General features: G+C 37.6%; 1 protein-coding gene across 1 annotated transcript in view; it reads right to left on the bottom strand.

The window, feature by feature from the left end:
* Nucleotides 1–811: 811 nt before the first annotated feature.
* The window catches only part of IFNE (interferon epsilon), a 59259-nt gene continuing 37426 nt past the window's right edge, over nucleotides 812–22644 (bottom strand). Inside the window, exon 2 of the mRNA XM_057720216.1 lies at nucleotides 812–1973. Coding sequence (XP_057576199.1) covers nucleotides 1170–1751 — 582 coding nt within the window. The 5' untranslated portion in view covers nucleotides 1752–1973 and the 3' untranslated portion in view covers nucleotides 812–1169. The remainder of the gene's footprint in view (nucleotides 1974–22644) is intronic.

Here is a 22644-nt window from a genome sequence, read left to right as displayed (position 1 = left end):
GTTTCTCTCCCCACCCCACTCCACCAAACACAGGTTATTGTCATTGTAATTTATTCCTTGTATGTTCTTTATTTAGTCATACATAAGTAAGGTCAAATGTAAAATTAGTTTTATATTTTAATCTCAATTGCAGCATTTTATATATATAATCTGCATCTTGCCTATTTTTTACTTTTTTTTTTTCAGTATAGGAAGAGACGCCTCATTCTTTCCTCCAGCTGAATAGTTTTTCTTTGTGTGAATATGCCTTTGTCTCTAATTGGAAGGATTTGGGTGATTTTCTGTCTTTTGACATTATACATAATGTTGCAATGAATAATATTGTATGTAAGTCATTTCACATGGATTCAAGTATTTTTATAGGACAAATTTCAGACCTGCACTTGATGGATAAAAGACTATATGCATCTGTAATTTTAAAAGATTTCACCAAATTGCCTCCACAGTGATCGTGCCAATTTCCAGTGCTCTGGCAATTTATAAGAGCATCCCTCCCCCAAATCTCCAAAGAGTGTTTTTAAAATCAAACTTTGGAGTTTCATCTATTTGACAGATTATAAATGGCATGTTATTCACTTTTAATTTCTATTTTTTATTGCTATGCATGAGGTTGAACCTCTTTTCATGCATTTATGTTTTCCTCTGCAAACTGCTTGTTCATGTCCTTTGGCCTTACTTCTACTGTGTCACCTGTAACAAATATTCAGCATGTGAGAATATTCTCAGATCTTGTAATACAAATTATTCCTAACATTTCTCATTGTTCCTACCAATTTCCAGCAAATAAAGAACTCACTGGGATGGACAGTCTATGATAAAGAAAGTATTACAGTGGCAACATATTTCGTTATATCTACCTGGCCAACTTTTATGAAAATATACCCATTTGAAGAGCAATTATGAAATATTAATGATCATTTCAACTCATAAAAATTTCAGATGGATAGAAAACACAAAGTGACATTAGAAAATAAAAACAATTATAGTCAATGTGCATCATTTTAAAGCACAGATCAATATAAATATATTTTATATCTACACACACACACACAACCAAGCAATACTACCATTTTAAAACAAAAAGAAATAATAGTGTCTGGAGAAATCCTACCACCCCTCCACCTACCCTATGCTTTTAAAGCCTGCAGTTGGCTCTTTCTCCACATGGTTCAAGTTTCCATTCCTTGTTTGCTCAGCTTTCCTGTGAGTCGGAACATAAAGAACAGACACCGGTTGATTTCTACTTGGACAATGGTCCAGGCACAGCTGCTATAGTCCTGGTTTTCCAGATAATCACGGATCCTTTGGAAATACATTTTAACCTGTAACCTAAGGTTCTCACTGCCCAAGGTGTCATTGTTTTGCTCTGCGTGCAGTCTCATGAGTGCTTCTAGGTATTCCAGCTGTTGATGAAGTTCAATGAGGAACTTCTCCATGTGGCTTTCCTGCCAACCATTCAGAGAAATAATTGCCCTGAAGAGGTTGAAGATCTGCTGAAGCATCTCATGAAGAATGGCCAGTGCTTGTCCTTTCTGATACAGGTGAGGACTCATATACTTCTGGGGAATCAGGAAGTTTTTCCTGTGTGGTAGACACTGCTGAATTGACGAGGTCTGCAATTTATTCAAGAGTTTTAAACTCTCTCTGTTCACTCTCTTTTGTTGGAAAAGAACCAGTTTCAGCTCTCGGGAGTAGAGAGTGGAAGAAGCCAACAGCACCAACACAATTTCAAAGAAAGGCTTGTTACTCATGGTGAAGGTCAAATATTCCACTTATCTCTGTGCAGACTTGATAAAACTCCAACTCTAGTGACTATTTGTCGTTCGTGCATCTCAGACTATTCTGGAAGGTGTTCTTTTATGTAGTTTTGTTTTCTAAAGCTGTCATTTCCCCAAGTTTACATGTTAGGCTGGTTCTGGTTCCCTTTTCATAGTGTTCATGGGCTATTTCCTTCACTTTCCCCATTGTGTTGGCTGTTTGAGGAAGTAATCAAAAGGATTTGTTTTCTTTGTATGTGTTCTTGAGACAATTACAGACCAGTCATCCAAAATGATCCCATTACTCTCATTATTTATTACACAATATGCTTTCAAAATATTTAGTCAAGCTTATTAAAGTTCTATTGAGAGTAAGTTTTCCTCCTTAAAGTAGTCATCTTTCATGGATTATATTTATCAGAGTCTTAGTAGCACCTATAAGGCACTCGGGGGCAAGAATTAAACAACAAAAATTTAACTGAGTAAATTCAGAGATCAAATTGGCTCCCCCAAGCTGTAGAAAAGGAAAGGTTTTTAAAGGTAGAAAGGGGGCAGAAAAAAAATTATTAGCAAAAAAATGTATTGTTTCATGCAAGCTTGCCTTCCTAAGGGGAATGTAGGGGCCTGTATGGCAGACTACCACACTAATACTAAACAGGTAACTCTAGGTTCACTGGTTAAAGGTTACATTCCTAGGGTGTTGAAACTGCAATTAAGTTAAATATTAAGTCTTGGTTTATTGAAATGGAGTTTAGCACAAGTAACTCCATCTAGGGTCTGCTGTCTCCTTTTTTAACACTACTAAGTTTAAAACCTCAAGTAGAACTGTAAATGTGCACAAATGCTCGAGCAAGTTAATCTTTAAGATATGTATCAGCAATCTTAAGTTGTTTTGTGTCTTATCCAAACAGTTTAGTATCTAAGATTCTAGCCCATGGAAGTAATATAAAAGGGAAAATATTAGCAAAAAGAGGTTGTTATAAAATTATTGCAATTGCAGAATATTGGAGACAGCCTATAAGGTCCAACAATAGGGGAATGGTTAAATACATGTTGGTAAATCCACACAATGAAATACTACGTAACCATTATAAATGATAAAATTATATGTGAAAAGAGTTTGGGGGCAGTTGGTTAGTCTATATTCCCTAAGGCACCAGTAACTATGGTAAATCAATGTCACTAGTTTATATCAGTAATGCTTCTTGAATTACAGATTACCAATTAAGTCCTCCAGAATAAACCTCCAATCAACCTTTCCAATCTTATCTCTCACTGTTGCTCCAAATGTAGTACCAGGGAACCTGAATTCCAAATAAAGTTAATGATGCACTATTTCCTTAACACAACTAGACTTGTGTATGTGTTTGTATGTGTGTTTATTAATGATATTTTCTCTCTCTGAAACATCACTTGTTGCCTCCTTCACTCCCAGGTACTCGTCTGTCCAAGGACTAAGGACTACTCCTTTAGGGCCTAGATTTCTCCCCAATGAGCTATAATCTCTTCTCTGGATCCTCACAGCACTTTGCACCTTTTAAGACACTTTTCTTGGTCTGTCTTATATATGGTTATTTATTTACCTGTCTTACAACCTTCCAACATTAAAACTTCTTAAGAATGTGGAATAAACACTTATCTTTTTAACTATCTATTCAACTATAGTAGGAGCTTAATAAACCTGTGTTGACTTGGAGGGACAATGTGCTCTACCACAAAGTAATACAAGATGTTACATCTTATATTTGATCATTTCTCTGCAGGCGGTTGAGTTAAATCATAGTGTTGAAAGGAAACTGTAAACATGTGTGGTCTCATTATTTACCAGCTCAGCTATATGTTGGTATCACTTAGTCAGTCTGGTATTAAGCTGAAGTAAACTGAGTCAACATGCTCCATGGAGGAATCTTTTCCTGATAGAAGTTCAACTACATCGATCAAAGGGTTTCTAACATTTTGGGTGCTGTAGAATTTGAACTTTCAGATCCAGCTTCATGACAGTCAAATTACAGAAATCTCTTACCTGAGCTAACAAGGTAAATAGGCTTTAACCTGATATCAGGGAGTGGGAGTTGGGAGGAAAAGAAAACTTCACACCAAATTGGACAGAGTATTAACTGTTCAAAGGTAAGTTATGTCATGTTAAATCTTGGGCCCATGACTACAAACTTAACATCAAAGCTATGCATAGTTTGTACTGGATATTGTTCTGTAAAGTATGTCCTCTTTGAAAAGTTTTTAAATTTTTCACAGGATCAAAAATTACCTAGTAATTCCATTAGAGTTACTGGTTATTTGATATTTGTACATAGTTTTTCTCTGCTTGGGACCATGATGTCCATCAGGGTGACAAATGTCTGAATACTTCATTCATGTTTTCACATCTCCTAGGGCAACCAGTAACTTTACAAAGTGATTCAGCAACCAAGGGGCTCTGTTCTTTCCCATTGGCTGCTAGAGAAGCCAACTGCTTAAGGAAAGGATAGAGAAAAAGAAGGAAATCTGTTATATATTATCATCTGAATTATGGAATTTGGATTTTGAAGTCACAAAGACCTGGAATAGAATATTCTCTCTACCATCTGATGGCAGTGTGACTTTGTGCAAATTACTTAATTTTTTTCTGACTCAGTTTTTTCATCTCTAATTTATAAAACACTTTTGAGGATTAGCAGATAAAAAGATTATAAATAAAAATCTAGTACAGTGCCTAAACTATGATAAATAACTAATGCATATTAGTTCACTTCCACTTAACAAATGACTAAATCAGCCACATTCTTCCTGAGGATTCATAGATAATTATGGTAAAATATTTTTACAGATAGAACAGAAGACAGGAATTAAATTGAACATTTTTATCTTCTTGAGGCTATTTTGAGGGTAAGCTGAGTTCCTCTGGGTTTCTGGAAGGGTCTGATCTCACTATATCTGAATAATTTTTATTGTGGCAGCAACTCCACCAGTGTTTTTGACATTTCTTCTTCTCTCTCTTCTTCTCCACTTTCTCCTCCTTCTGCTCTTCCCCTTCTCCCTTCTTTTTTCGTCTCTGTCTCTCTGTCTCTGAACAAAGACCTATGGTAATTTATAATATACGAAAAGAATAATACCTGTTTTGATAACATTCTAATTACTCTATCTAGAAAACAGATTTTTGACCTGATCACAACATAAGTCCATAAATCATTAATGTAGAGCTTCAGGAAAACACTGTAAGAATAATCTCTAATCTGCAATCAAGACTTTATCATTTTCATCCAATTGACTATATAATGTAAAATTGTATTGTTTAATTTCCAAATGCTGGAGGATTTTCCAGATATTCTGTTATTGATTTCTAATTTGAATCTGTTGTGGTCAAAGAAATTTAAATTAATTGAGACTTATTTTGTAGCTCAGAATATGTTCTCTCTTGGTGACTGTCCCATGTGAACTCAAAAAATTACTTTCTGCTTTTGTTGGCTGAACTGTTCTATAAATGGTAATTAGGTCAACTTGGTTGACAGTGTTGTTGAAATTTTCTATGCTCTTTCTATCATTTGTTCTATCAGCTATCAAGAGAGATGCCTTGAAATCTCCAACTATACTTTCGGATCTGTCTACCTCCTTTTTTTAGTTCCATCAGTTTTTGCTTCATATATCTTTTTTTTTAAAGCTCTTTATTGGCATATAATTGCTTTATGCTTTTTAACCAGCTTTTGAAGTGAATCAGCTGTATTTATACATATATCTTTATATCCCCTCCCTCCTGCAACTCCCTCCCACCCTCCCTGTCCTGGCCCTCTAAGGCATCACCCATCATCGAGTTGATCTCCCTTTGTTATACAGCAACTTCCCACTAGCTACCTATTTTACAGTTGGTAGTGTATATATGTCTATGCTACTCTCTCACTTTGTCCCAGCTTCCCCTTCACCCCCATCCCCAACCCCGTGTCCTCCAGTCCATTCTCTGCATCTGCATCCTTATTGCTTCATATATCTTTAAACTCTGCTATTAGGTACATCACATTTAGAATTATCATGTACACTTGATGAATTGACTCCTTTATTCTGAAATGTCCCTCTTTACTCCTGGTAATATTCCATATTCTGAAATCAACTTGGTCCCATATTATATACTCATGCTTTCTTTTGATTATAGTGTTTGCATAGCATATCTTGTATCTTTTTACTTTTAACCTATATGTGTTTTTTCATATTGAAAGTGTCTTATAAAAGGCACATAGTTGGACCATGCTTTTTATCCAATCTGACAATCTTTGCTTTTTATTGGGCCATTTCTATTTAATGTGATTATCAATATGTCTGGGTTTACATCTACCATTTTGCTATTTGTTTTCTAATTAGAAATTGCCCATATGTTCTTTCCCCTTTTTTCCTTCTTTTAGATTGATTTTATTTATTTTTTGATAGGTGAGAATCAGATTTACTTAGAGAGAAACACAGTCCACAGACAGCAGACCATATTTCAAAGGCAAGAGACTTTGAAATATGGCGTGGTTAGTTTTTATGGGCTGGTAATTTCATAGGCTAATGAGTGAGAGGATTATTCCAACTCTTTGGGGGTAGTGGCAGGGATTTCCAGGAATTGGGCCACTGCCCACTTTTTGACCTTTTATTCTTGGCCTCAAAACTGTCATGGCGCTGGTGGGTGTGTCATTCAGCATGTAGATGTACTACAATGAGCACATAATGAGGCTCAAGGTCTACTGGAAGTTGAACCTTCCACCATCTTGGACCCAGTTGGTTCTAACCAGTCTTTGTCACACACTATGGCTATATCATTCTTTTAAAGGTTATGCCATGCCCCCTTCCCTCCTGTTTCATTCCCTCCTCAGAGATTTCACTCCCATATTCTTATGGGAAGCAGAGGAGTGATGGTCTGTCTTCTGTAACTGCTTCAAGGGTAAGTAGGGGTGTTGTCCCTGCCTGTCAGGGAGTAAAACTCTCTGGATGCCTGATCTAGGGGCACCAGGGGCAGAACAGCTCCTTGTTTTAAGTCAGGTATGGACTGGAATCCCCCCATAGCCATCATCTTGATGTCGAACTGTTGTAACTGCTTCCAGAGGCTTTCTATGAATCTCCTTGATGATGAAGCACTTTGACGATGAAGCACTTTTTGTAATAGCATCAGAGCACAAAAATTATCTATAAATGACAAAAAGACTGCCACGTCAATGGTCACCCACGGCTCCTCCTGTGTGATGATGCCTGTCTTCTCAGGAGCCTTGGGAGGTCTCAGGTCCTGTCAATTAGCTACTGCCATGACTGACATGGGGGAATTTCTTCACTCCCTTTGGACCAGGGGGTATTCCCTCTTCCAGTGACCCACCTTCTTGCAGAGTGGGCATGGCGTTTTGGGTTTAGGCTGCGACCTGTTTCCTGAGCACTCCTTGCTCCAGTGTTCAGGACCCCTACAGCTGAAACCGGCTCCCTTCCCTGGCGGAGGTCTTCTGGGAGTACTTTTGGGGTGATCAGGAGTGGGTTAGGTCTTGTCACGACAGCTGCCAAAAGCCTGGCTTGCCATCATTCCTTCCTTAAGTCACACTGTTCCTTCTTTTCCTCCTCAGCCTGGTCTCTATTGTTAAAAACACGGAAAGCTGTGTCAATAAGGTTCAGAGGGATTGGGGGCCCCACAGCAAGCTTCTGCAGCTTCCGACGGATGTCAGGGGCTGAATGGCTAGCGAAGTGGGTTGCAAATACAATGTGTCCCTCGAAAGTATCTGGGTCTTCTGTCTAGGGTTCCTGTTCTCCCAGGGGTGCCAGCCTGTTCTTTGGGCTTTTGTGTAGCCCAAATGGGTCCTAGCTGGCAAGGTTCCCTAACATAGGACTTGCATAGTTCTGGGTTTTCTCTTAGGGCTATAAAAACCTGTACAGAAGCCTGGAACTTCTGTCCATTTCCCTTGCCTGACTTTTGCAAAAGATGTCTATCTAGCATGGCATTATAGTTGAGGCTCCCATTTTCTGGCCAGGCCTCATCGTCCTTAAGTTCATGTTACAAAGAAAATGAGCTTTTCCGTTTTAAAATCTAGAGAAAACTTGTCCCAATGACTCAAAATGCACCCGAGCGGTGAGTCTTTGGGGTTGGAGCAGGTGTTTGGCATCATTCCTTCGAGAAGAGAATGCTCCTGTACCTGAGAAGAGCACTAGCTGAGAGAGTAGGAGAGAGTGGGAAAGTGATGGGAGAACTAAGGTAGCCTCTCAAGGACAAAGGAGGCAAGAGGCTGAGGTTTACCGAATTCTCCTGGCTTGCTTCGCCAGTGTGTTCCCAGTGAATTTAAGGTTCTTTCTTCACGGCGAAAGAATTCAGAGACGAAATGATAGGCAAGAATCAGATTTATTTAGAGAGAAACACACTGCACACCCACAGACAGACCATGGGCCATCTTGGAAGGCAAGAGCTAGACTGATTTTTAAAAAGTGATTCCACTTTATCTCAACCATTGGTTTATTAGCTATACCATTTTTATTTTTATAATAGCTTCTCTAGGGTTTAAACTATATATTTTTATTTAGCATACACAGTTTACTTTCAAATAATACTATATACCACTTAAAGTATACTATAAGGATATTACATATATTTCTCTCTCCTCCCTTTCATCCTTTGTGCTACTGTTGTCAGACATTTTAACAGGTTTTAAACCTCAAATGCACTGATATTATATTTGTCTTTTAGTCAGTTACATTGTAAAGAGGTTTTGGGAATCTGTCTTCTATATTTACTCACATATTTACCATTTAACCAGCCATACCTACCATCATCAAATATTTACCCACACAGCTACCATTTCTGGTGGTCTTCGTTTGCTTTGTTTTGTTGATCTGAATTTCTGTCTGGTATTATTTTCCTTCTCCTTGAATAGCTTCCTTTAATATTTCTTGTATCTTAGTTCTGCTGGCAATAAATTCTCTTGGTTTTTGTCTGAAAAAGTATTTTTTCTTCATGTTTTAAATACATTTTTACTGGGTATAGAATTTTAATTTGATGTATTTTTTTCTTTCAGCACTGTAAAAGTGTTGCTCCACTGTCTTTTGGCTTACATGATTTCTGAAGAGAAGACTGTAATTTTATTCCCTTGTGCATAATGTGTCTCCTTTTCCTCTGACACCTTTTAAGATTTTCTATCATCATATTTAAGCTATTTGATTATGATGTGCCTTGGTGTGATTTTCTTCTTGTGTCTTCTACTAGGAGCTTCTTGAGCTTCTTGAATCTGTGTTTTTATAGTTTTCATCAGAATCAGAAAAGTTTTAGACCTTATTTTTTCCAACATTTTTCATCTTTTTCTGGGACTCTATTGTAGATATGTCAGATCATTCAATATTATAACACAGGCCACTGATGTTTTGTTCATTTATTTTTTAGTCTTTTTCTCTTTTATTTTTGATAGTTCTATGGCTATATCTTAAAGTTTATTGATACTTTCTTCCCTAATATTTAATATTAATCCCATCCAGTATATTTATCATTCTAGGTATTCTATTTTTTATCTCTAGAAGCTCAATTTGTTCCTTTCTGACATCCTTCATTTCTTCCTTCATTACGTTCATCTTTTCTTCTACCTTCTAGAGCTTGTGGGGTATTTTTATAATAGGCATTTTAATCTCCTTGTCTACTAATTCTATCTGTGTCATTTCTGGGTCTGGCTTATTGATTATTTTTTCTACTGCTTCTTGGTCCTATTTTCTTGCTTCTTTGCATGCCTGGTAGCTTTTGATTGGATTCTGAACATTCTAAGTTTTACCTCACTGGGTAATGGATTTGTTAAGTCCTATATTTATGGTTGGCCTTTGTTTAAGACATAGTTAATATACTCGGAATCTGTTTGATTTCTTGGGGTCTTGCTTTTAAGCTTTACTAGAGTGGATGAATTAGACTTTATAGTCTAGGGCAACGTTATTCCACTACCAAGGGAAAATCCTCGTGAGGACTCTCCTCAGTGTTCCTTGTATTAGGAAGTCTTTGCAATTTGGTCAATAGAAAATGAAATATTCCCAGTCCTGTGTCAGCCCTGGGGAGAGCCAGCCTGTTGCTTTCTGGGTCTTTTTCCCCAGTCTTGGGTAATTCACAGATCACAGAGTAGCTAACAGACTCCAGCAGTCCCTTCTACAGATCTCTGTATCTTTATACCTCAGTCCTTGTCTCTATCTCTTTTCTCTCTAATATTTTGCCCTCCAATAACTAGCTACCTCTCTGAACTCCAAACTCTGACTCTCAACCCAGTGAGATCACTGATCCTTCTGGGCTTCCTCCTCCTCCTTGTCCTGCAGCATGGGAACTTTCTTCACATAGTAGGCAGGAACAGTAATAGGGCTAACTATATTTTCTTTTTCTCAAGGACCATTATCCTATGCTTTCTGTTATTCAATGTCCGAAAGCTATTGTTTCATATGTTTTATTTCGTGTTCTAGTTGTTTAAAATGGGAGGGTAAATCTAGTCACCCATCACGTCTGGAAGAAGTTCTCTCAACATTAATGATCTACGTCAGAAGTTAGCAAACTACCACCCGTGAGTCAAATCCAGTTCACCACCTGTTTTCATAAATAAAGTTTTACTGGAACACAACTATGCCCATTTGATTATGTATTATACATATGACACTTTCATGCTATAACTGGAGAGTTGAGTAGTTGTCACAAATATGGGCTCTGTCAGTGACTTCTGAGTTTATTACCTGAATGTATATTTCTATTTATTCACTTTTCCCACAAATTATTTATTTACTATTACTGTTAATCTAAAAAAATTTATGCTGCAGTTAGAATCCTGATTACCTCTGTGTGTTAAAAATATGCCAAAATAGTTCATTAGTAAGGAAGGCATTTAAAATTCAACCAAAGGATGGCAGTATAAGATCAATTACTTAGAGCCTGGTATCAACTTGCACTGGTGGCAAAAGAAATCAAAAAGTTCATGGCATCTAGTAGTCTAAGAATGTGCGCTCAACAACACATGATTACTTTGACCATTCCTATAACACATAAGCTTACTAGTCACTCTAACTCATATTAAGATACTTACTGGTTAGTGTTAAATATTTCCCTTTTTTTGGCCTTGATTACTCTAATGGACAGTTATTGCTTTCTGGATATCCACTGTTATCACCACTCTCTTTTGGGGGGGCCATGAGTAAACATATCCTGACTTCTCTGCCTACTCCTGGATCTTGTGCTTCTGGCCAGACTCCTCAGTGTGATACGTACAACTCTAGCCCAAACTACTCAGTGCCTCACTTTGCTCTGACCTCAGCAATTATTTCAGGCATGTCCATTTGTCCCAATGATTTCAACAAACCTCTACCCCCATTTTCTGAGCATAAACTTGCAAATTAAATTAACCATACTAATTTATCTATCATAGAATGATGGAGTTGGAAGTGATCTTAAATAGGATGTAACCTCTGCTTCCCTTTCCCTTCCTTGAGAAACTAGTCCTAAAGCCTAAAGTTGGGTAGAAAAAAGTAAGCATTGTACTGGAAGGGGCAGGGACCCATGGTGGTCCAGATCCCATGGTGGGATGCCAGAGTTCAAAGAGGATGGGGCAAGCAACCAGATGAAGAGATAATCTGGCATGAGATGCTGGAGCCTGAGAAGAATGAGTAGAGTATCTGCAGCGGGTGGGGTGGGCAGCTGCTGTGAAGAGTCACAGCCTGAGCTGGGTGAGGAGAGCAAAGTTTCCTATGGACAAAGTTTCAAAGTACTGTACTACAAAATATTCAAAAATTTTATTATTCATTGACACTTGTAAAAGTTGTATATATTTAAGGTATACAACATGATGTTTTGGTAAACATGTGCATCATGAAATGATTACCATAGTCAAGTTAATTAATATATCCATTACCTCACATAATTACCTAAATACTTATTAGTTTTAAAAGGTGAAAGAGTAACTTTACAATAGAAAAGGCCAGCAGCCACAACCTCATTCAGGGGATCAAAGCGAACCTCAAATGGGACAAACTGAAATCATGGATGACCAGATAAGATGCAACTCAAAAAAAACAACATCTCTTTTGGGCTTTTTCTGCCAAGTGTAAATAACTTTAATCAGGAAGCACCATTACTTAAACCTAAATTGAGAAACATTCTGCAAAACAACTGCCCTGAATATTTCAAGGTTATGAAAGTCAATAAAGGACCAAAGAACTGTTCCAGAATGAGAGAGACTAAAAGGACTCCCAGTTTCCAGTTCTGCATGTAAGGAGCACGGGAAGAGTCACTCTGTCTTAACAATAAGTAAAAAGATGAACAGTCCAAGAAATCAACAACTCTTTTAGGATCCATAAAAGAGGGGAAGGCACAGGGCAAACTGCTGTCCTGCAAATCAGAGAGAGAGACAGGAGAATACAGAGACTCACAAGAGGAAACGACTGTGGGAAACAGTGCCAGGTGGGAAAACCTGAACTGTAATTGGTGAGTTGCTGGACGCTCAGTGAGACTAAAGGATATGCCAGCTGAATACACAGCATGATCCTGAACAGTGTCCGTTTGCAATTATCAATATTAATGGTACAACTGAACAAATTTAAAGGCTGAGTATTATATGGTACTAATGTAACAATGTTGATTTCTCAGTTTTGATGATGGTATTGTGGTTACATGGGAGAAATGTTCTTGTTTGTAGGAAATACACATTAAAGTATTCTAGAGTATTAGAGCATCAGATTGGCAACGTATTCTGAAATAATTCCAAAACTAAGGTTCTCTCTTCTGTATTGGCAACTTTTGAGATTATTCCAAAAGGGGAAAAAAGTTTGTGTTTGTGTGTATTTTTTAAAATTAAATAGCCCAGTTTTGAGATGTGGTAACTGAGGCCTCATAGGGCAGAGTATCCTTCTTTTTATCTACTATCATCACCTATACTGTTCTTTCTTCCCCTTTTTCATAGTTTAATTTAGGCCAAGAATGGCAAAAAATGCAGGGGAAAAAAGGCTACCACTCCCCATTATGAATATATCAATATAGCATGATGCTTAAGCCCATGGAATCTAAAGTGTGACATATTTGATTTAAATCCCAACTCTATCATTTGTTTGCTGGTTGGTCTTGGGCAAGCTATTAACATTTCTGTGTCTCAGTTACATTAATGTAAACACAAGGGTAGTGATGGTATCCCATGGAGCTGTTGTGAGATCTCATTGAGATAACCCAATTAATGTGCCTATCACAATGTTTGTCACATGGTCTGTGCTCAATTAATATTAGTCGGTTATTTGTATTCAATAGATTACAGCACTCTTTCCCACTGATTCCTAGGTAACTGCTCTCAACATAGCTCTCCAAGCAGAGCCCTAGTAGTCAAGCACAGCTGGAAATAAGATGAAGCCTATCTTCCATCAATGGTTTTTCATTAAATGTTGATTAATCCAAAGAAAGAAGGACCGAGTGGGTGCATGCTCTAGAAGCACTTACACAACATGTACTGGTCCTCATGATACTAATTCATTCAACACATTTTTACTGATTGCTTATATCTTCCTATCATTGCCTCAGACCTGTTCAGTGAGCCAGAGATACAGACCACTAGAGTGTGGTTTAATTGGATTAGGAAGGGTGAGAAGGGAGACACAGTAAAATATAACCAAAATACATAGCATAATATAAAGTAGAAGTAGATCAGAATAAGATCAGCTGGGAGCATCTTTTCTTTCCTTTTACTGACCTCTTGGTTATAGAACTTCTGTATATAGAGTGAGAAGAACAAGCAGCTTAAGTCCAACCCCTGAGGATCATCAGTATTTAAGGAATGAGTAGAAGAGGATACAAGGGAAATAAAGAGGGACTAGATCAGTAGAAGGAAAACTACTTTTCAGGAAAGAAGGATAGTATAACAGTCCAATGCTGCTGACTGGATAAGCAAAATAAAGTACTTGAAAGCATATGTTGGAGTTAATGCCACAAAAGTCATTAGTGACTTTGATAAACAGAATTTTTAGTAGGGTAGTCTGGGTAGGAGCCAGATTTCAATCAAAATTTTAAGAAGAAATGGAAAAACAATGTAGGCAATGCCAACAAAAATTTGATCACTCAAGGGAGAAGAAAAATAGAGTGGAAGCAGGAGTAGGATATTCAATCTTGAAAGGTTTTGTCAGTTTATAAATTTTGATTTGTTTTTAAGGTGAGAAGGACTACCTGTTGGCTGGAAGAAGCCAGTAGAGAGAGAGAGAGAGATGAAGAGAGGGAACTCATAGCAGGCATGGTCTTCGGCAGGAAGGAAAGAATAGGCATTGAGGCAGGTTGGTGTGCAGGTGTGGAAAAGGAAGTTGAGAGTTTCATTCTGAGGGTTTCTATTTATTTTCTTGGTGAAGCAGGAGGTTAGATCACTTGAAGGGCCATCTTTGAGATCAGCATGTGCCTTGGCACATGCTGTCTCCTCTGCCTTCAAAGCCCCTCTAGTCTCCAACCCCTCTTTACCTGGCCGACATGCCTCTCTGTATGCTGTTATAGCCCCATTCATTGTTCTCATCACAATCTATAAGATCTGCTACTATTTTATTAATTTCTCTCTCTCCTAAGAAGACACTAACCAAGTCTTCGTTTTGCTCATATAGCCTAGCACATTATATTCCTAGCTTGGAATATAATATGTAGTAGGGAGTCAATAAAAATTGGATGAATAAGTGTTTTTAATTCAATAGGAGAGGGAGAAATGTTCTAAGTTTGAAGAGAAGGGACTAGATTTAGGGTTCTGAGAGCAAAGAATGTGAGGAAGAGATGGCTGATAGGTTAGGAGACTAATACTGACCTAGTGTGATGAAAAATTTTGTATGTCAACTTGGCTAGGCCACAGTATTCAGATATTTGGTCAAACATTATCCTGGATGTTTCTGTGAGGGTGTTTCTGGATGAGATTTACATTTAAATCAATGGACTCGTCCTCCATATTGTGGATGGGACTCACCCAAACAGTTAGAGGTCTGAATAAAACAAAAGATTGACCTCCTCCAAGCAAGAAGGAATTCCACAGTGACTCGATTTGTATCATCAGCTTGTCCCCGGGGGCTCATGCCCGCCAGCCCACCCTGCAAATTTTGGATCTGCCAGCCTCCATATATATATGTTTCTGTGTACATACACACATCCTATGGGTTGACTATTATACCTCATTAGGTAGATTGGTGAGCCTAAGTCTTTTTGTTTGTTTTGCTTTTTAAATTTTTATGTTTATTTTTGGCTGTGTTGGGTCTTTGTTGCTGCGCGTGGGCCTTCTCTAGTTGTGGTGAGTGGGGGCTACTCTTCGTTGCAATGTGCAGGCTGCTCAGTGCAGTGGCTTCTCTTGCTGCAGAGCATGGGCTCTAGGCACGCAGGCTTCAGTAGTTGCAGCACGTGGGCTCAGTAGTTGTGGCACGTGGACCCTAGAGTGCGTGGGCTTTGGTAGTTGCAGTAGTTGTGGCTTGCAGGCTCTAGAGCACGGGCATAGTTGCTCTGCGGCATGTGGGATCTTCCTGGCCAGGGATCAAACTCGTGTTCCCTGCATTGGCAGGCAGATTCTTAACCACTGCGCCACCAGGGAAGTCCCTGGTGAACCTAAGTTAATAATGGCATCAATCTGCCTTGCTTTGAGCAGAAGCAGAGAAGGTCTACAGTCACCCCAGGGTTAGGACTTTTCCAGGTGGAATTCAATTGAATGACAATGCAATAATTCCAAGATATTAGTAAGAGAATAATAGAAGTACTGGACCCTGGAATTTATAACAGGTGAGTCTGGATTATAGCTAAGTGATCAAGTTCAGGAGCAGTATAGTCCTCCTAAATCTCCCGATCATATTTCACAACTGACTTCCTATTTTCTCTAATCTGTATATTTGGTTAGATAACAATGTTACTTGTATATCCATTCATATGGCAATATCCAAATAATAGCCACCACTTACTGAATATATATTATCTATGAAACACTTCTCAAAAAGCTTTACCTCCTTCCTTTCTCTCCCTCTCAGCGGGATTCTTTGGTAAAATAGTGTAAAGTAACAGAGATTCTCATAGCATTACAACACATCAAAGTTATGAGAAGCGGTCCAGATAACAAGAGAAAAATTTGTCATATGTTATGACCAATTAAAAGACCTAAGCTTTTCTAAGATGAACAGTAAAAGGTACCCAAAGCTCTTCAAAGATGAAACCTTTAAAAAGGCAAGTATGAGGCGTGATCTTGAGGACATTTCATCATGTGGCCAGGAGTGAACCAGGAAATTAGGCAGGGTAGGGAAAAGAGGTTTAGACAGAGGGAAAATGTAGGGGGCCAATGAAAGAGATGCGACCCTGGACAACCGACCAAGATGGTCTCTATGGACTGAAAAGTATCTCAATGGAAAAAGTTAAGAAATGGTTTGTATTTTCTCTGAATGCCAAGTGTGTTCACTGTTGATTAATAAGATTATTTTCTTTCTGGTAGTAGACAACACCCTGACAACTGCCCAAAATTATTTACTTAACACTTATACATCTTACTTTGTGCAAGGCATTGTTCTAGGCATACTACAAATATAATATTAATTCATTTAATCCACACAACTATCCTATGAAGCTTGGATAGAGACATATTAAATATAAATGTTGTACCTCACTAAGAGAATACACGAATATTATTTCTAATCTTTTTTTAGGAGCTTGGGATTAATATATACACACTACTATATATAAAATAGGTAAACAACAAGGACCTACTGTACAGCACAGGGAACTCTATACTCAATATCTTGTAATAACATATAATACAAAAAAATCTGAAAAAGAATATATATATATTTTTAAAAAGAAAAAATTCTTATAATATGCTTGAGAGGTAGGTCTTATCTTCACTTCAAAAATGAAAAAAACACCTTTGATTTAGGGAATTAAATAACATTTCCAACCGCATGGATTTATACTTCTGGTTATGAGGGAGTTATTAACAGGGTCAAGAATTACCCTCCTACTGTAAACAACTATAAAACTACACAAAATACAGGCAACAAGGATTTTTAGTCATTGGATAATAGGCAGTGGAAGACTGTGATCCCTGAGAGATGGGAAACAAATGAGGTTTTTCACTTGGAGGCAATTTCTAGGCTAGGCTGCAAGGAGAAGAAACCTCCCTGGAAAATCTGAGTTGAAGAAAGAGAGATCAGAGTTTGCAGAGCCCAACACAGCTAGAATTTGCAAGGCAGAGTACCCAAAAGGGCGGGGGAGGGGAGACTATCTAGAATTTCAGAGGTGTACTCTTGAGTTTTTGGTGGATACTAACGTGTGTATATGTTAGGTGAAATCCTACAAGGCACAAGTACAATCTTCGGAAGAAGAAAATAAAAATAATTATCATAGGGGCTTCCCTGGTGGCACAGTGGTTTAGAATCTGCCTGCCAATGCAGGGGACACAGGTTTGAGCCCTGGTCCGGGAAGAACCCACATGTGATGGAGCAACTAAGCCCGTGCACCACAACTAGTGAACCTGCGCTCTAGAGCCTGCAAGCCATAACTATTGAGCCCACATGCCACAACTACTGAAGCTCGCGTGCCTAGAGCCCGTGCTCTGCAACAAGAGAAGCCACTGCAATGAAGAGTAGCCCCCACTCGCCGAGACTAGAGAAAGCCTGTGCACAGCAACGAAGACCCAATACAGACAATAAATAAATAAATGAATTAATAACTGAATAAATAAATTTATTAAAGGAAATAATTATCACAGACTCTTTTTTTAAAGCTCTTTATTGGAATATAATTGCTTTACACTGTTGTGACAATTTTTGAGGCATGGGTTGGAATGCAGGGTTGGAAATCATTCAAGTTCCCACCAGCCACATGGGAGAATACACAAGGCATTCCATAAAGACCCCTTAAAAAGCCACTCTTAAATGTAGAACTAAGTCCTAAAGTATAGACTACTCTAGAGCTGTCAAAAAGCTTAAGAACAAGACTGGAAAAAACCAAACTAATCCACAATCAATATGACTGCCTGCCAGAGCAAAATCCAAAACTCTTATAAGAAATACATTGAAATCCAGCACACCAAAACATAAAATCATGTCTGGTATTCAATTAAAAACTACTGCACATATGAGGAAATAGGAAAACATGACCCATGCTTAGGAGAACAATGAGTTAATGAATCAGGTCAAGAAATAATGGAATTAGAAAAAATATCCATAGAGTAAAACAAACATAAACACAATGAAAAGATAAATGGAAAACAAAACAAAACAAATGAACCAAAGAGAAAGTCAAGGTTTGAAAAATACAATATCTGAATATGTCAGTAATGGTATTAACAATCAAACTACAAAGACACAACAAAGATGGTCAGGTCATAAAAAAAGAATTAAAACTCAGTTCCATGTGACTCTAAGGTATTACTATTTTCCCATGGTGCTTCTCATTTTATAGTGCCCTATAAAAAGTCACAGCTAACAACAAAGACAGAAATACCATCCATGCAGAGGGACTGTGATTAGAGGGACAAATGTAAACATGTCATAACGAAGAGAAGACTTTTAGAAACAAGATAGACATAGGCTCAAATTCTAGCTTTGTTACTGAGCTAGGCGAACTCATACAAATCCCTGAAAACTGAATTCATCGACTCATTTGTTAAGTTTGGGAAAGAAAGCCCCAATATATAGCACTAATTAAGATAAAGTGAAAGATGCTTATCACTCCACTTGGCACACAGGTATATAATTTTTTAAACAGCTCGTAGGGGAGAACCCTGAAATTCTTACCTGGGCTCAAAAAACTAAATAAATATCAATGACGAGAAGGCCTGCATCAGGCTCGGGAAAAGCTATAGGATGTGCGTGCATGTGTGTGTGCGTGCATGTGTGTGTATGTGTGTGTGTGTGGAAGGGGGTGGTCCCAGATGCCAAGAAGAATCTTGCACCAAGCTTCTAGCTGCTTTTAAAGCTAATGGACCAGATGATGTGAGTAAACAGATTTCTCTCAGAATAGCATACAAGGCCTTAATGGATATTACTCTTTTGACCTAAAAAAAGTTTACAGGAATTCTAGATGGAAATCATCATTAAAAAGGATCTGCCAAAATATATATTTTAGGAAATGTGCCAGTCAACTTCATGTTGTAATGTTCTCATTTTCCCTTGGAACAAAATGATGTATTTGAAAGAGTCTCTTTTACCCTGAGATAGTGCTGGCTCTGAAACCCAGCATACTAGATATACAGTACTTGGATAGTTAGTTAACCTTCGTAAGTTTCTATTTTTGTAAAACTGGCATGCTAATAATAACTTTGTAGTTATAATGGTTAAATAAGATAATGTATATAAATTGCTTAGTATTAGTAGTTTAATATTTACTTGTTTCTTGCCCTTCTGGAGTCCTTTTTTTCTCCTTAATTTCATATTTATTTTATCTGATATTATGAAATCCCTCCTCAGATGGAAACTGAACTAAGATTCCATACCACTGGCCTCTGATGTCAACTCTCTCAGTTTAGGCTTATCACTTCTTCCTTTCCTAAAGCAACATTTAAGGGATTAAAAGAGATAAACACCAGAGAAGTCACTGTAACCTCACGGAGCTTTGTCACATTTGAGGTTCATTAATCTCTGAGTTTTGAGAAGAACTTGGTTGGCTTCATTCCTTGGGAGAGCAAAGAGAAACATAAACCAGGAGACTATAAAATATTAAAGAGCTGGAACCTTTGCCCTTTGCCTTCTTAATCTAGCCTACATTTTTCAAGGCTCTAAGCAACTATCAAGAGACAGAGTTGTCTAAAATCAATAGTCCTACCTTGTATAACCACCAGAAAGCAGATATGAAGCCTGGTGCCTGACCTGGCCCAGAGATTAATGAGTTTGCTGAGTAATGTAGTTTGACTACCTAGTCACACATTTCTCTTGGCACAGGACTGGAAGAATGAATACTGCAGAGGCTATGGCCTAACGTGGTTCCAGGAAATTCTCAGATTGGTGAGAGTATTATCAAAAGACCAGTGAGCTGGGAGGGTATCCAAGTGATCTATAGGCCGCCATGTCAGGAACCCAAGTTCACCTGAATTCCAGGTAAAAATACTCTTTGTGGGCTAAGATGTATTGTCTCAAGTAAACAATGTACTCTTCTAAATAAATAAACTAACAACTAAGACAAGATACTGCTGCTTAAAAATCCTATTAAAGGTGTAGTAGTAGTAGATTTGCAAAGTTCTTTATGAAGGCCGAAAACCTGTGCCTGGAACACAGACGGAGAAGCATTGCACAGATTTACTTAAATTCAATTTCAATTTTTCTGGGCTTAAATACTTATTAACATTGGGTCAATTTATCTTCATGATCAGCTTCCTGCAGGTACCTAAGTTTGACCCCATCTATCAGTGTCAAACTTCACTCTGACTAACCAAGGAGGTCAGGAAACCTAACCTGTGCTGCCTTGGGTCACGTGTGAATGCAAGATGAGGAAGGTCATTCTAAAGATATAAAATGGGGAGACTGCTGCCCAGAGTGGCCCCTCTGGAAATTTAAGAGAAGATGGCTTAGAAATGGTAGCACACACCCAACACCAGGTAGCAACTGGGGCATGGGTGGAGCAAACTGGAACAATGACAGTGTCTTTGATAAGCATCCTGTGTGGTGATAGTTCTTCTCTTTGGGGCAGAAATAAAGGTTTTATAAAAAGTCTTTAGACACAGAAACAAACGTCCTCTTTGTCACTGTGACTGGGTAGCAAATACAGTCAGGTCATATAATGAAACCATTCATTAGCCTTGAGAATATAAATGGAGCCTCTTCCTACTCATCTCACCCATCCTGAAGGTCAGAACAAGATTACCATCACCCTGAAATGAACTGACTCCCCTGCTGGTGGTGTATTGATACTTTCAAGATGGTTTAGTTACATCAGTTTCTGAGGTCCTCAGAATTGTTTTTCTTTATCCATCAGTATGCATAATATTTATGTACAAGGCAGAAAATATCATTTTAAAAGAAAACATCTTATACCATAGAAGGGGGAAAATGGACACTATGAAATGTTGCCAGTCAGCTGTTACTGGGATTTAGTGTTGAATACAAAGTATTATACTATTACAAGACTTTGAAGTTATTTGTGAGAATTTCAGAGACCAAGGAAACACATCATCTAATTATTCATCACATATACTTTTTTAAAATGTGTAATTTTGAATCATAGCTCATGGCCACATTCTTTGTACTTTCACTTTACTATCCAAGACAGTTTAAGAAGGATAGTGCTTTTTTTTTTTTTTTAAAAAGGAATATAAGCCTAAACGCTATAGTGCTTTATTTTAGATTTTAGTAAAATTGAATTTTTCCATCCCTAATTCATGTCTATTTAGCCATAATTAGAGCATCACACACTGATGTGAAAAGAAAAAGTGCAGATGTGTATGGTGGAGGAGGAGTGAGGTAGGAAACCAAGGACATTAAGATGGGCAGTAGGTACAAAGCAGTTTGTAATTTACTGAGATCAGTACTGGTACAACCACTCTTCAAAACAGGAAAAGCAGTCAATTTTCTGAAAGTATAAAAATTTTAAATTAGACCTTACATTAGGCTGATTTGTTATTTTTTAAATTATCAAGAGGTAAATAACGTCTTAAGACCACTGGTTCTTGAACTCAATAGAACAGAGATTTTGCAAGTTGAAGCTAGATGATCTACTGCTAAAATCAAATAACGACAAGTATTTCCCAATGCTATACAATAAGTTAATGGATAGAGCTTTCTAAATTGTAAGCATTTTCCTCATATATTGGTCTTAAACCATTAGCGTGGGCAATGATTTATCTTGACTTCTCTAGGTGGTTTCTGATTTGTCCATAATATATAATTAAGGTTGTCATAGCAATAATTCATGGTGTTCTTTTAATAACACCATGACTCCTACATGTTCTTTCCTGTAAAGACATTAGAAAACAACAGACTAAGACCAATGATCTATTGGCAGATAAGTAAATTTAAGCTTAAATAAATAAAGAGAAAGAAGCCCAGGCATTCTTCTGTGCCACAAACAAAAATGAGGACACTGGCAGTGGTCTGTGGAAAAGAAGGGCACTGCACATAAGGCAACATCAATATCTCTAGCAGTCTTTTCAAGGGATGAAGTTTCAGCAAGTGCTACACAGTTAATTTTGAGGCTTTCTGGAAGGCAGTGCTGTCATTAATTACTCTTTAAATTCCTCCTAAAGGGAACTTGATTTTTAAGTACTTGTTACTCCTTTAAAATCTACACAGTGAGAGTTTGAAATGACCATAAGCTTTATTTAAACAATGAAAACTGTCAGTCATTTTAACAAATATTTACTGAGTGCCTATCAATGATAGCAGTGAAATCTAGATACTCCTCATCTGATTCCTTAAGAGATTGGTTTTGATTTTTACATCACAGTTTTTCTAAATTATCACTCCTCTTGGCCTTCCTGAGAGAAAGAGTAAGTTGTTAGCTTTTAGATTTTCTTGTAATTTTGCCATCTTTTAAGAGGAACTGGAGAATAAACCCTCATACTAAAATAGATTAACAAGGAATTACAAATATTAGCTAAAGGCAAGAGAAATACCATAGAAGACTTTGCATATCAGCACACTGTTTGATTACTATTTTAAAAAACTCAGTCCATTCATATTTAAAAAAATTAAAAGAATGCTTAACTCTGATTCTGGCTACAGCCATAAAAGGATGTTTTCAGCACATGAAGAAATGTATAAGATGAGATTAAAGTAGAAACTGGGGCTATTTATGCTATGGGCATGTCACTGATATACAGTATTACATACCTTTAGAATTAAATCAAGGTTGAAAGGTCTCAGAAATTTCACAAGATATTAGACTTGATTTCTTTAATCTAGAAAGGCCTTTTTTCTCATGATTTCTGTAACTCATTCACTGGTCTAAAGTAGAACATGAAGAGATCCAGTCTCACATATACTCCAG

Source organism: Hippopotamus amphibius, chromosome 2, assembly GCF_030028045.1.
Source record: "Hippopotamus amphibius kiboko isolate mHipAmp2 chromosome 2, mHipAmp2.hap2, whole genome shotgun sequence".
In the NCBI taxonomy this organism is placed as follows: domain Eukaryota; kingdom Metazoa; phylum Chordata; class Mammalia; order Artiodactyla; family Hippopotamidae; genus Hippopotamus; species Hippopotamus amphibius.
This window is presented reverse-complemented; position numbering and strand designations above follow the sequence as displayed.